Genomic DNA, 15,470 nt, shown 5'->3' on the forward strand with positions numbered 1-15,470 from the left:
ATGGATGTCATATGTATTTCAATGAATGTCTGATACATTTCAATGCATGTTTTATTCATTCCAGTGCATGTTATATTCATTCCAATGCATCTTACATTCACTTAAATGTGTGTCATATTCATTCCAATGGGTGTCATATTCATCCCATTGCATGTCGTAGTCACTTCAATGTGTGTCATATTCATTTCAATGGGTGTCATATGCATTCACTTTAATGTGTGGCAGATTCATTTCAATGGGTGTCATGTTCATTTCAATGGGTGTTCTATTCATTTCCATGCATGTCTTATTCTTTGAATTTCAATGTATGTCATACTCATTTCATACATATCATACTCATTGCAATGCATTATATAGTCATAGCAATACATGTAGTCATCTCAATGCATTACTTACGCATTTCAAAGTCATGGGCCCTCATTACGAGTCGGGCGGTACGGGGTTAACGGCACCGGTAAAGGTGCCGGTGCTGTCAACCCCGTACCGCCCGATTACGAGGTCCCCTCGCGGGACCCGTTCTGCACGTCTGGTTTTACCAGACGTGCAGAGCGGGTCCCAAGAGGGGAAGAGGGGAAGAGGGAGCAAACAACTGGCCATCTCGTAATGGCCCGTTGTTTGCTCCCTCTCCCATTCCCATTCAGCCCTATGGGGGCTGAAATGGGAATGGGGAAGGACCCTGTCCGGGTCCTTGGAGGGAGGAATTACTGGGCCTTCCGAACTCGGAATGGCCCGGTAAGTCCCCATTCCGAGGACCCGGACACGGACGCGATTTCGGCGGCAGCCATGCCGCCAATACTGGCATGGCTACCGCCAAACTCGTAATGAGGCCCATGGTGTATTCATTTCAATGTGACACATTCATAAAGGTGTAATTTTGACCTGAACGGCTTCCCATAGTTTGCTTCCTTTAAATGTACTGAATTTTTGTCCACGTATAACTCTATATGGTATCTTCCTTCCTTGTATGATATAGTCTGCCGTTTACAATAAAAACACGTGAATACCCCCTAATAATAACTACGTCTGTATTCCTGAAGTACAAAACGGATCTCATTGGTTGATGATTAAAAAGACAACATCAAACAACACACATTTACAAACTGTTGAGTGTATTTTCAGCAATGACACAGCGGTATTACAGTGTAGGAACTGTCGCTATACAATTAGCAGTTCTGATTTCATAAAATATGATAAAAGGGAATGCTGCAATGGATTTGGCTTTTGTTTTTCCTGGCAACGTAACAATGGAGAACATCAGCTTGATATATGCTTGAATTTGTTGGGTGTTGGACGGGGTCCAAACTTTGAAAGTGGCTCCCGCAGTGGCATGTCTACCCTTTGCGCAGCTGGTGCGGATAATACTGAGCAAGAGGATGTACGAATGTGGGAGTCTGCTGATAAAACGGCTGCCTTGAGGCCGAAAAAGAGCCAGCAAAGCCGAGGCACTGTCAATGCAAGATTTGTGACTTTCATTCCACAGCCGCCTTTTCTAATAATGCGACGGGCTTCTGGCTCGTGAAATCTGCAGACAGTGAATGGAGATTGTGTTAGGAACCACTGAGTCTGAAATTGGTGCAGCATGCACCTACGTTCACTCTTTGTAAGTCACGTTGGTATTTTCTTTTAGAGAAAAAGAAAAGTTGGTATTTTTTACAACAGCAATATTCTTTGATTGTCACTCAAATATTTACGCCATAGACCACTATAATGTTAATTGGCGCTGCTCAGCATATTGCTGCAGATGGTACATTGTATACAACCTGTTAACTATCCCGCATGTTGAATACTATGCAAATAACTCTTTTCGTTCTCTCACGTATTCACTCGCTTAATGTGCTGCTGTGCCCTACACACATTTGAAGCAATACAGGGGTTCCTATTGTAATTGTCAACCTATGTGTCTTTTTTTTTCAGATGACACAAAGATTGCGTTGCATCTAAAAGACAATGGCGGTAAAGTATTCCTTGTTTATGTTTACAATATGCATGTTTACTTTAATTTGAAAACATACAAGACAATCTTTTATATATCTGAAAAGTTTTGACAAAAAAGACCATGGTATTAACCATGCCTAGTGGACCTGGCCATGCCTCTTTCTTCAGCACAGTGTGTTTTTCCTTCTGTCTGCAGGAATGCTCTGTCTTGATTTTCCAAGGGTTGTGGGGGTTGTGAGCCCAGGTAAAATCTCTGCTGTAAGGAAGGGTTGCTGGTACATCAAATAATACTTTGCATAGCCCATGTCAATTAGAGGGTGAATTGGTGTAGAGGCCCCTCATCCTCAACTAATGATTACATGTTTGTCTCCCAAAGGTTGTTATATAGCTTTAAATCCTTTATAATTAAGGAAACCAACTGCAGTGACCACAATATGTTGATTACTAATATCCCCTGCCATATAATCTTGGATTGATGTCCACCCGGGTTTGGTGGTTAACTGCACTGGTAATAGAATAAGATGGCATGATAATACCATCTGTCAGATCATTAACCAATAAAAAAATACCATGATCAATACAACTAGGCATCAAGGTAGTAAGTGTCCTATTGCTCAGAACATAGATACCCTGGTGAAGCAGTGCTTGCTGCCTTTAGGTAGAAATGGGGCTTATCCCAAAACACATTCACACGTTTCATAAAGAAGTTGCTGACCAAAAAGGTATTCACGAAGAATGATCCATCATATTAAGAGTCGTGAGGTGGATAGAGGTGAATATCTTGAGCTAATTAATTAAGATAAACAGCAATTAAAAAACGGGCTGAAAAACCATAGAGATCAATTACTCAAGCAGGATGGGGAAGCAATGCTGGATGTATTATTAAGAAACATGATGTTAATTTTTGGGTAATAATTAATAATTTGGATCTTAAGCAAGAGGTTGCCCAGACTAACCCATACTTGAAGACGTGTGGGTGGATCATTTCACACAACTGTATGGCCAACAGAGTAATGCGTTTCCACCCTTTGAGGTCGCAAGGGATGTTATCTGGTAACTAGAATGTTCCACTGTAGATGCAGAACATGGTATTAAGAAATCTAGGGGCTCCCGGGCGGGGGGACCTAACCAGCTGGCTAATACATTATTTGAGCAAGATCCAGTAATGTGTTGAAGTCTATTTTAAAATACTGAGTTTTCAAGACTATAACATTATTCTGAAGCCATGCCAACTTCCTTTGTTTCAATTGTAAAAAAATAAAACACCCCAGTATATGGCTTACCTAGGGAACACACACACGCCTTTCAGTGAGCTGCCCCAACCAGGTTATTTTCTCGCTTGCAAAACACACATTTAAATCCAGGGCACATATCAAATGTAACGTCGGATTTTTATCTTTAATATGGACATTTGTAAAAACACTTGTGTCACTCTGTAATGCCTTTTTCCTATGTGAACCGGTTACATTGAAAAACACAACACACATTACATTTAAAGTAGACCGAACATCTCTGTACATTATTTGTGCCTGCATGCCCCCAATGGTGATTTGGGATAAGCAGCTTTTTTGGCATCACTCTTTTATCAATCAATTATATCACTACACATCTCTTTCTCTGTCTCTCTGTCTCTCTCTCTTTCTCTGTCCCCCCCTCCCTCTCTCTCTCTCTCTCTCTCACTCACACACACACACACACACACACACACATGGTAGCAAGGTAAACTGAGACATAGGGCCTCATTACACGGACGGCGGCTTGGTCCAGGCCGGTAAAATACCGGCACCGCCTTGGAGGAAAGAGGAATTACCGCCCTATTCCAAGGTTGGTGGGCCGGTAATTCCCCCTTCCCCCATTGCCCTTCCCCGTTCCCATTTTTGCCCCATAGGGCATAATTGGAATGGGGAAGGTGCTAATTACTGCACCGCAAATTGCGGTACCATAATTAGCTCCCTGGTCCCTTTGCGGGTTGGTTTTTAGGCGTTAAAGGCTCCAACCCGCAAAGGTACCTCGTAGTAAGGTGGTAAGGGTTAACGGTCACCGGTACCATTAACGGTGACCATTAACCCTTACCGCCGTCCGTGTAATGAGGCCCATAGAAATATATACTACTGATTTATTTGGAGGAACCAACTGTATTCCCTATGAGGGGAGCAAACGGCACATAAAGGGTAATGATGAAATCCACTTTGAAACACCAAAAGTGTCATCCTCAGAGAGCCACAGAGGATCATCTGCTGTGCTTCACCAAAGAAGGACATTCATAAAGCTTATGGAGTAGGGCCACAAAATGTCCATCAGTAGAATACACATCTGCTGCAGTGCATACAGGTTCATGTTTATGTTTATTGGATTTATATAGTGCTTTAATCCAAATGGATGCTAAAGTGCGAGCAGCAGGTACCCCAACTAGATAACATAATAACATAGTCAATAAGTGCCTGGATTGACATATACAAGTTAAAAACACAAACACAATGATTCATTTTGCTGGTAAAGGCAGGTCAATGGACACATGTATGTATACATAATGCACTTTATAGTATGGTCTGGTCACACACAACCTGATGTATCACATATGAATGCAGGTAATAGAGAAAACCAAGACAGTTATGTGCTAACAGCAAAGGAGGGTGCATTGCTAATGAGGAAGGAATGTTAGCTATATTCTGAAGTACACTATCAAACTACACACACATTCACCCTTCCCCATAGACATTATTTCAAGCAACATTGTTTGATTCTGCATGCACACTTGCACTTGCTGTCTAATTGTAGATGATGTTGACTTGACTCATTGGGAAAGAGCTATGGAAAATGATTACGAAGAGATACATGCCGGTCCTTTCTGCAATTTCTATTTAAATATCAAGAATTTAGCAAGTGATTGTACCCCCTTATTGATAGCACCATGACCACAGTATTCTGAAGTGGCGGGGGCCATGTTCAATGGGCGGGGTTTTTATACCCAGGATTCATGTACACTTGTAGATACACAGGACACATTGGGTAGCAAGCATGTGAAGCAACACATTGGCAGTCTTCCAATCAATGTGCATTACTATGATGAATCAGCTATCAATGGTCACCCAGCGCATTTTAATAAAATATACATTAAACTGAGAAAACAACTCCTTTCCCAGACCTGACCTTCTGGACGCTGCCATTGACACCATCAAAAACCATAAAGTAGACCACACCAATTATATCTATGATGCACTAATGAAATTCCAAATGGACCAATCACTACAAGGGACAATATTTACTACCAAAGTAAACACTGTCATATGGTAGAGGGTGTGCAGTTAAAAAGTCGAAAACATTATGTCGAAAGACTTAATGTCGAAATAAAATTTCAACATTTTTTTTTCTTCGAATGTGTTATTTTTTTATTTATATGTTTTTTTGGGGTTCCATAAGTAAAAAAAAGGGGTCAAACAAAAAAAAAGTGGGAACCCCCCATTTCGAACAAAAAATAAACAAAAAAATACATTAAACAAATGTTTTGACTTATTTTTTTCGACATGTCTTTGGACATAATATAATTCGAATTAATGACTATAAACCATGGTAGAGTTATCAATCCCATTGCCGATAATTGGAATGTATAGTTGTCAATACATTATTTTTCATTGGGTAAATGCTTATTTAGTGTCCAGTCCAAATACTGTAACTGTGCAATTGTCAGTGCGTTTTGGTAATAATTGGCATATTTCCAAGAGTCAGTACTTCGAACTTCCCTTAGAACAAAGGAAACTGTTTAATGCAAATACAGTAAGTGTACACTTTGACTGAGAGGAGTTCAGTTCCACATGTTTGCTTTTTATTCTTAGAGGATAAAACCATATGAATGTTGTTTTCATAAGTGTATTTAGCTCATAAAAGTCAGTGATGGTGAATATGGGATAGATTTAACCATAAAACGTACACCATTGACACGTTAGGACAAACCAATAATTAACCATGTGATGAAACTGATAAGGAAGAACATTGTGAATTCAAAGGATTAAATACTTCTCTGGCCTTATTCTACATTCGCATGTCAGGAGGTGAAACTTGGTAATGTATTCAGTGTTTTTACTCAAGTGTTTTTTTTTTTAACTCAACGGATTAAAGTTGCTAACTATCTTGTGAAACGTATTATCCAAAACAATCCGATGTGTTGCCTTTTAATTCTTAATACGCATGAGGATATTTTATTCAGTAGATGAATAAAACCTTTTTTGTTCTGAAAGCATCATATTGCTCGATTGGTCAGGTGTTGTGAAGCATGCTGGAGATTAGAATGCATTTGGTGAGTATGCTATATCACTGACCCATGGTGAAGCATGAAACAGGCATTATAAATGCCATATCATATCATGTCCTACCTACATCTTGGTGAGGGGCACCTGTACCTGTCTTACCCGCCCATCCCTAGACAAGTGCAGGTACCACTGCAGAGGTCTCAGTCTCCTGTTTTTCCTGGCATATCTGATAGGGTAATACGTCCTCATAGCTCCTAAACATTGGTACTGCCATTGCTGTACTGACTAAAGCATGATGATAGTGGTGCTGGTAGTGTGGAGCCTTTAGAAGCCATTGGCACTCAGAGACTTGCAGGCCTGAAGTAGTGTCCAGCACCTGAACCCACATGTTCAGCACAGGAGAGAGGGGAGTGGTTGGCATTGCCGTGGGCACAAAGTACTCTGCCAGACAGAAAAAGAGGGAAATGCCCATACTACCATGACAGAACAATGCTGGTAATAGCAGCAGTGTTGCCCCTGAAGCTGGAAAAATCAGCAACGTTAACACCGGTACCGGAGATAGCATCATCGCAGGAACTGGAAGTTTGTTGGTGGCCATTTTGGAAAACTCAATCCATTTAAAATCAGGCATTGTCTGTTGCCATCCATCAACAGAAACACCAGCAATATGTATGGAGGGTCAAAATCAAGGCTGCCCGTGGCTAATGCGGAAGCACTGTTTGGGCAGGACAACCACTGCACAAGCCAGCAGGGCAAGTCGGACATATGCTATACTGAAACCAAGTAAGCTTTCTGTAACAGCACCACAATGCCTAAGGGCTGCTCTGCGCAAAACAATAAAAATAAAATATGGCCCGCAAATTCACCACAGTGGGGCCCATCCCTTGAAGCCCCAAAGACTGCTGCAAAAGGTGGGATGCTTCCTCATCTCACCCTAACAGGCACATCCACTGACAGAACACCGCTGGACCCTCGACAGATTTCTCAGGACTGCCCAATGGCCCACCTCCACCACATCCTTGGCAATGCCTGCTCCACCAGCACAGCCGGGATCCCTGGCTGTAAAGCCACCTCCACCAACCCAGCCAGCGTCCCAGGCTAAACCGTCACCACCACCAACCCAGCCAGCGGCCCAGGCTGCACAGCCACCACCAACAGCCCAGCCAGTGGAACAGGCTGCACAGCCACCACCAACCCAGCCAGCGGTCCAGGCTGCACAGCCACCACCAATCCAGCCAGTGGACCAGGCTGCACAGCCACCAACTCCAAGCCAGCCAGTGGCCTAGGCTGCACAGCCACCAACAACCCAGCCAGCGACCGAGGCTGAACAATCACCAAATAACCAGACAGAGGCCAGGCTGCACAGCCACCTCCAACTCAGTCAGTGGCCCAGGCTGTACAGCCACCACCAACTCAGTCAGTGGCACGGACAAGGCGCACATACTTTGCACCAATCAAAGCACCACCTCTGATGAGGCAGAGACAGAGGCAGCGGTTGGCGGGGAAGGCACTGATGCCTCACCAGCCTGACCCCATATCCCACACCCACCTTCAGTCCCTCAACTCTCCACAGCCTTCCAGCCCCACCAATGCCCAGCATACTGGAGATGGACAAACTGATCCGTTCCATGCAGGCACTTCATGAATAAATGCCCATACTTCCATGACAGAACCATGCTGGTAACAGCAGCAGTGTTACCCTTGAAGCCACAAACATCAGCAACGTTAACACCGGTACCGGAAATAGCATCATCGAAGGAACTGGAAGTTCATTGGTGGCCATTTTGGAAAACTCAATCCATTTAAAATCAGGCATTTTCTGTTGCCATCCATCAACAGAAACACCGGCAATATGTCTGGAGGGTCAAAATCAATGCTCTCTGTGGCCAATGCGGAAGCACTGTTTGGGCAGGACAACCACTGCACAAGCCAGCAGGGCAAGTCAGACATATGCTATACTGAAACCAAGTAAGCTTTCTGTAACAGCACCACAATGCCTAAGGGCTGCTCTGCGCAAAACAATAAAAATAAAATATGCAAGGAGGTGGCCCGCAAATTCACCACAGTGGGGCCCATCCCATGAAGCCCCAAAGACTGCTGCAAAAGGTGGGATGCTTCCTCACCTCACCCTAACAGGCACATCCACTGACAGTGACACCGCTGGACCCTCGACAGATTTCTCAGGACTGCCCAATGGCCCACCCCCACCACATCCCTGGCAATGCCTGCTCCACCAGCACAGCCGGGATCCCAGGCTGAAAAGCCACCACCACCCACCCAGCCAAAGTCCCAGGCTGAACCGTCACCACCACCAACCCAGCCAGCGGCCCAGGCTGCTCAGCCACCACCAACAGCCCAGCCAGTGGACCAGGCTGCAAAGCCACCACCAACCCAGCCAGCGGGCCAGGCTGCACAGCCACCACCAATCCAGCAAGTGGACCAGGCTGCACAGCCATCAACAGCAAGCCAGCCAGTGGCCTAGGCTGCACAGCCACCAACAACCAAGCCAGCGACTGAGACTGCACAATCACCACATAACCAGCCAGCAGCCCAGGCGCACAACGACCTCCAACTCAGTCAGTGGCACAGACAAGGCGCACATACTTTGCGCCAATCACTTATCAGCCTCCACCCTATCAAAGCTCCACCTCTGATGAGGCAGAGGCAGCGGTTGGCGGGGAAGGCACTGATACCTCACTAGCCTGACCCCATATCCCACACCCACCTTTAGTCCCTCAACTCTCCACAGCCTTCCAGCCCCACCAATGCCCAGCATACGGCAGATGAACAAACAGATCCGTTCCATTGAGGCACGTCATGAAGAACCACAGGCATTGTAAGTCAGCAGCTAACTGAATCCAGGATGATGAAGGAGTGCGTCAAAGCCAGCAGCTGCCGCTGTGCCCATGCCCTGGGCCACACAACATCAGCCCTCTTACTCCTCGCAGAGAGGGTCCGGGAGGGCAACAAGGGGGTGTCTTCTCTTCCAGAGTCTGTAGCGCTCTCCATGCAGGCCAACCAGGAGAGCATGGGGGCTCAGGGATATGACCCCCCTCCAGTGCCAAAAACCTTTGCTAGCTCAGTCCAGAGAAGTCCAGTTCACCACTCCTAGCAACTTACAGGCACACCTGCCTATGACAAGGGCCGTGCCATGAAAAGGCACAGACAGTGACATTGTGAACAAGCACATTAGACACTTTGGTGTTGTGGTGTGTAGGCAGGGGGAGGTGGGCATGTGGGTAGGGGGGCAGGGTTGTGTGGGGAGGCTGAGGTGGGTGTGTGGGGAGGGGAGGTAGGCACAGGCTGTTCTCTGTAGATGCTAGTTAATTACAATACATTTCATTCAAAACTTACAACAACGAGTGGACAGTCTTATTTCTGTCTGTTATTGGGCTGCCTCAGTATCTTTAATCTGATGCAGATATTATGCAACATTGCACAGGCCAGGACTATCTTCCCTACCTTCTCTGGCCTGTACCTAAGTGGACCCCCTCACCGGTGGAGGCGTCTGAAACATTACTTCAATAGTCCAACGTTCTGCTCAATGGTTGCCCTGTTGCGCACATGTGCACGGTTGTATGCTATTCCCTCTGCGATCTGCGGATCTCTCAGAGGGGTCATCTGCCAAGGCAGCATCAGCTATCCAGAATCTCCTGCAAGGTGGTGGACGCAAGGTGATCTATGGAATGCATGTTGCAAGGCTGCCATACTCATGGCACGTCTGTGTATGTATTATTCATAGTGCATCTTGGAATGTGGTATGTATGTGCATCATGCAACCTGCTGCACCCTGTGATGGCCAATGTGTTTCATCCATGCTGTGCAGTGTTGTACTCACTTGGATGGATTGCTGGGGGTGGGACTACGCTCACCACCGACATGCCCAGCATGCCTATCCCCATTGTCTGATGTGGTCATCACCATGCCCCTGCCACAACAGTGTCTGCACACAATACAGGACACCCACACTAAAGACTGGACATTCACTGACATGCACCAATGCAGCATGACAGCGTACATGCCCAGTGGGCCCAGATAAGCTCTGACCCCTTTGTTAAACACAATGCAGTCACACTTGGGTACCGACTGTCCACAAAAATGCCAATGGTGCACTACATGAGGCGCTTCGACGTTCACTTTGACTATTGATGTGCATGGATGATGGTCACTTCAGGAGTGTTGCCTATGAGTGAGGGTTCTAAACAGTCAATGTATGCATGTATGCACCTTGCAAGGACATGCCCTCATGGGCATGTATGGGACACTGTACTGCAGGACTTGATTTGCTGGAGTGGCAGTGTGGCATTCTATTACCTGTAGTGTCTTGCTTGTTTATGTCTTCAGGGTGTAGATATGGAATTGTCATTGACTTTACACCAGTTTCCTCGTGCTCCAGTGTGTTGTGGCCTACTAATTGGGCATTCACTGGTTGGTACCGCTAATGCATGGTGGTTGTGGCGCATGCATTTGTGTCATCCCCCTCTTTAGCCATTGACCCATGCAGCAATGTGTGTGTACTTGTACATGTACTCACCCAACATCCAGGTTCTTTGTCCTCCATGCCGCAACATGTATGCTGGCAGGGTGCTGTTCCACAGGACCATGGAGTCGTAGGTTGAACCTGGGAAGCGACACAGCAGTGTGTGATTGTCAGGTCTGCGTCATAGGTCACCTGGACATTGAGGGAATATCACTGCTTCTGGTTCCTGTACATCTCCTCTGTGGTGTGGGGGGCCACCAGCTCTAAATGTGTGCAGTTCAATGCACCGTTAAAATGTGTCATGCCTGCAAGCCCGCGGAAGCAGGCCTTGGTGGCATTTACCTGCGCCAGCATGGTTGCAAAGTAATGTGCTGGCCCACACGGAATAGGAGGGCCTACAGTACCTGCACCAGCACTCTGCCGAATGCAGGCTGCAATATGCCATGCATCTATCCCATGGAGTGCTGCAATGTGCCTGTGGCGAAGAAGTGGAGGACCAACACCAACTTCAATAGAGGTGGTATGGCTGTCCGGATGCCGATCCTGCTTACTATGTTGCCCTGGATTAAGTTCAGTAGTTCATGTATTGTCTCTCTGTTTTACCGATACAAGGTATATATCTGGAAATCTGTATGGGACCAGGGTGTGGCCCTTCTGCGAGGTATGAAAGTTTGCCTACGCATTGCCAGTTACATCCCAGCCATCACCCTCATTCTCCTCCTCTTCTCTCTGGCCTCCTTCACCATTGATGCTGCTACAGCTCATTCAGCTGCACTGCAGCTTGCAGTGCATCCATGTCCATTGTTACCACTCAGAGGGGCAGCATGGTTGTGTTGGGGGAGCATTCTGGGTATGGGTGTGGGCCTTTTCTACTTTTCGTGGATGTATTGGGTGCACTTGGGGGGAATTGGTGCACCTGGGTCGTCATTAGCCCCACCTGGGCCCATTTACCACCTGGTTCATGGTGCCAGTGTTTCTGTAATGGATTTTCTGGTAATACTGTCATTTTTCTGTTGCCAGTACCGGAATATCCATGCTCGGAATGTGCCTGTGGTCCCATGTCGCTGGTGTTACCAGCAGGCGTCTGGGTGGTTCAGCTACTACCGCTGTATGTGTTACCAGCAACATGACTCTGGAATGGCCGGACCGGTAATAATGCTGGTACATGGTACTACCAGCACTTTATTACCGGACCGCCTAACTTGTAATGAGGGCCAATGATTTTGCAGAGATGGCTCTGCTCGTCCGTGGAGCCACTTGGCATTGCTGATTCTTTGTGGGGTCACTTGGTGTTTCTGCCACTCTCATGTATGTTATCTGTAGAAGTGGTTTAAATGGGAGATCATGGAGACTGTTTGGGTGTGTGTTAGCAATACATTGGTAGCATGTAGTACAATAGGCGTTTTCCATTCTACCTGGACATGTGCTTCTGTGAATTCCTTCTTGTTGGTACAATTCTCTTACATATTGTTGTACTGAATTGTATTGTTATGTTGTCTTGCAAACATTTTAATTTGCCAGGCCATCATCTTGGATAGTTTACTGAAATATCCTCATATTACATTTTCTTATGGTATGGTTTTTTTTGTCTTGTTCTTTTCCTCTGTGTTATTTCCTCTTTTGAAATGGTCATCATATCAGCTATTATACCATCTCAGTAATCTATGTACAGCACTTACAATACCAAGTTTTTCTTTTCCATATGTTGTCTTTTTGTCTTCTCCTGCAACCTCACATGCATCCTCTCTGTGTCTGTCTCTGAGCAGTCCAAAATCTCGATATGGGATACCAAGTCTTGGGAGGATAGCTCAGGGGCAACGTGCTCGCCTTGGAAGCAAGACGACACGGAGCAACACAGGTTCGATCCCCGGGTCCGCGTTTAGAAACTTCTGGGTATTAAGCCTGTTATAAATAACCTATCATATCATATCACTATCTCCTCTCCAACTCAAAAAATTGTTACGGCACTGCCCAGAAGCTGCTCTAGAGTTTCTCTAACTACAAGGCCTTTCACAGAAATAAAGTCAACTATTGCCCCCAAACGCACGTTTCTTTGTTATTATTTGAGTTTATTTCAGGCAGCACAGCCATGTCCATAAAACAAGCAGGCAGAACTGTCTGTTCTGGCTAGTAAGTCCTGGATACGAAGTATGTAGAGGCACACTCCAGGTCGAATTATTACTTAAAAACATATAATGAATTACTGTTTTGGTTAAATGTGCTTTCTTGGTGCTCCCAATTAGTAGAGTGCTACCTCTACTGATACAAATGTGACAACTAAGTGGTACAACAAAAAACCTTGATGTACAAACCAGGGCACAGCTTGAGGCAAAAACAAGTCTTGCTAAAGATTCTGTTCTATTACCAGAAGTATTTTCATATAATTGGTTGTTCAATGAGTGAAGTCATTAACAACCCAAGATGGAAAGACACATTGAAATTCCTTACAAGATTCATTGATGATTTATTTGGAATTTGGAAAGGAGGGGAAGATGAGCTCTTAGAGTTCTTTGACTTCATGAACAACTTAGCCCCACGCATTAAATTCACATACAAATACAGCCGGACCACCATGGAGTTCCTAGATTTCAGATATATTTGAAAAATAACAAATTGGAAACAACAATCTTCACAAAAGAAACAGATAGAAACAGGCGACAAGTTTTCCACCCAGGGAAGACAATATCTAGTATCCCATTAAGTCAAATTTTTGACGTACAAACCTGTGCCCCGGTTTGTACATCAAGGTTTTTTGTTGTACCACTTAGTTGTCACATTGGCTAGTAAGTCAGACAGAATGTTCTGGTGGTGTTTTCTACACATGACCCCATATTCCAACAACACGATTGTGAAACTATACTACACCAATATTCCCTAGTAATTGTGAACCCTGTATGCAGTTGTCTCCAACCTTGAGAATTGCCTGTTTTGCATTGAAGAAGCTACGTATAAAATAGCATGTCATGTAAGACAAAGACAATTTTCGGGAGCTAAAGGCTTGTATGTGGGTTGATTTGCATACCCATACTGCTTTACTCATAGGGCTATGAACTAGAGATGAACTTCCAGTAATGTCTTCTTGGTGTGGATTGCATGTGTGACTTTGCTCAAATGGCGTATTCTGCTTTGACATTTCAGAGAGACTTTGACATTTCAGAGGGAAAGGTTTTTATTGTATCAATCAATGTTAAACCCGCCATAATGTTTCTGGTTTTTACTGCACATGCCCCAATGTACAATCCAAAAGACTATCACACTATACTGCAGCGATGATTCCTAATAAGGGTGAAACCTGTAGGCAGTTGTTTGCAGCCTTGAGAACTGTCTTCCTTTGGTTAAGGAAAATCACAAAAGGGGTAGTACTGCTACTAGGAAAGGCTCAACCCAATTTTGTCATTGAATGAAACAAAACATTTTGGTTGCATCAGGAAACCTCTGCCGATTTTACCCATGAAATTGTCCGGGAAGAAAAAGACACACATAGGGCGTTGTGGAAATAACTGTATTAAGACAAAATAATGTTCTCTTATAAACACTTGCATATATATCAATTTTCAAAATTACAGACAGAAACATATATTGGTGTTGCAAACAGAACAACATGAAACATATTTTGATCCTTAAATTAGAAAAATCACAGCATAAAACTTAGACATGAATGTTTTGAAGAAAATCAAAATCACAACATCAAACGTGAAAGAAACACATACATTGAGTGTACATGTAAATTGGCACCTATCAAAATCTATGAAAAACCTATATTGTATGAAATGCCCAGGTTCAAAGTATCTGGTGCATAAGCTTTTCTACCTTGCATCCTTCATTATTAATTTTCCAGTTGCCGAATTAGTTCCAACAGTCTTAGATCTGCCTTTTCTAGTAGATTCTACAGGAAAAAGATTATCCTGATATGCCAACGTGGCAGGGGGTAGAGTAGTGGTCAAACCACCAAATATGTATGAATCACATAAACCATATCAATAAAGGAACCCATAGCAGTAGGTTCAATGTTCCCCCTTGCGTGAAATTGACGTTTTGGCGGCTACTACATCCATCTTGGTACTGAGTCAGAAGGATTTGTATTAGTGCATGATAGCCGCCTTCTTCAGGGCGATTGAGTGGCCCCTATAGCAGAACAACCAAGAAAGGAAAGCGAAAGGAAATAATAAATATGGTGTCCTCTTGCTAAGGTTATGTTTCCTTTATGGACATTTCTAGGCAAATTAGTAAAGAAAAAGTACTTAGTGCGTATGGGAAAATATATTGGAGTCAAAAGAACATTCAATATGGGCTTGTGGGGAGACAGGGTAAAAAAGTACTGCTACCTCTGGCATGCTGTGGTGGGCGTATGAAATAAATGTCTCATCACAGAAAGCTTGTGGAGAATCTCTTGGTTGGGAAGGCTCCCCTGTCGGGACTCTGCAGATGACAGGGCTGTTCACCAAATTGGAAATGGGACGAACGCGCTTGCCACAGTTGAAATGCGCGAGTAGTGGTTAAGTTCGAAGTTATGTCTCTCTAAAGAAAACCTGCAGGGAGACATTATGTTAGTGCGTGCTACAACCTCTATATGGGGTGCAGGCATGAGAGAAACCATGGCCTGGTATCGTATCTTCTTCAAATGTGGACTCCAAGAGAGAGTAGATAATAAATCTGGAAGGGATACCTGAGACGGGTGGGTTCCCAATCGGAATCCCATGTGGTCCTCCTCCAATCTTGAAAAACAGGGCAGGTCTCATCTCATGTCTCTGTACCAGGGGGAGAGGACAGGAAACTTTTCCCCAAAAGGACCCCGCCTCTTGTATACC

General features: G+C 44.7%; 1 protein-coding gene across 1 annotated transcript in view; it reads left to right on the plus strand.

Annotated features, from left to right (window-relative positions):
* Positions 1 to 15,470, plus strand: part of PLXDC2 (plexin domain containing 2) — a 1,961,518-nt gene that overhangs the window by 1,828,673 nt on the left and 117,375 nt on the right. Inside the window, exon 12 of the mRNA XM_069648589.1 lies at positions 1,915 to 1,953. Coding sequence (XP_069504690.1) covers positions 1,915 to 1,953 — 39 coding nt within the window. The remainder of the gene's footprint in view (positions 1 to 1,914; positions 1,954 to 15,470) is intronic.

Source organism: Ambystoma mexicanum, chromosome 2q (assembly GCF_040938575.1).
Source record: "Ambystoma mexicanum isolate Mex_15411 chromosome 2q, UKY_AmexF1_1, whole genome shotgun sequence".
NCBI lineage: Eukaryota > Metazoa > Chordata > Amphibia > Caudata > Ambystomatidae > Ambystoma > Ambystoma mexicanum.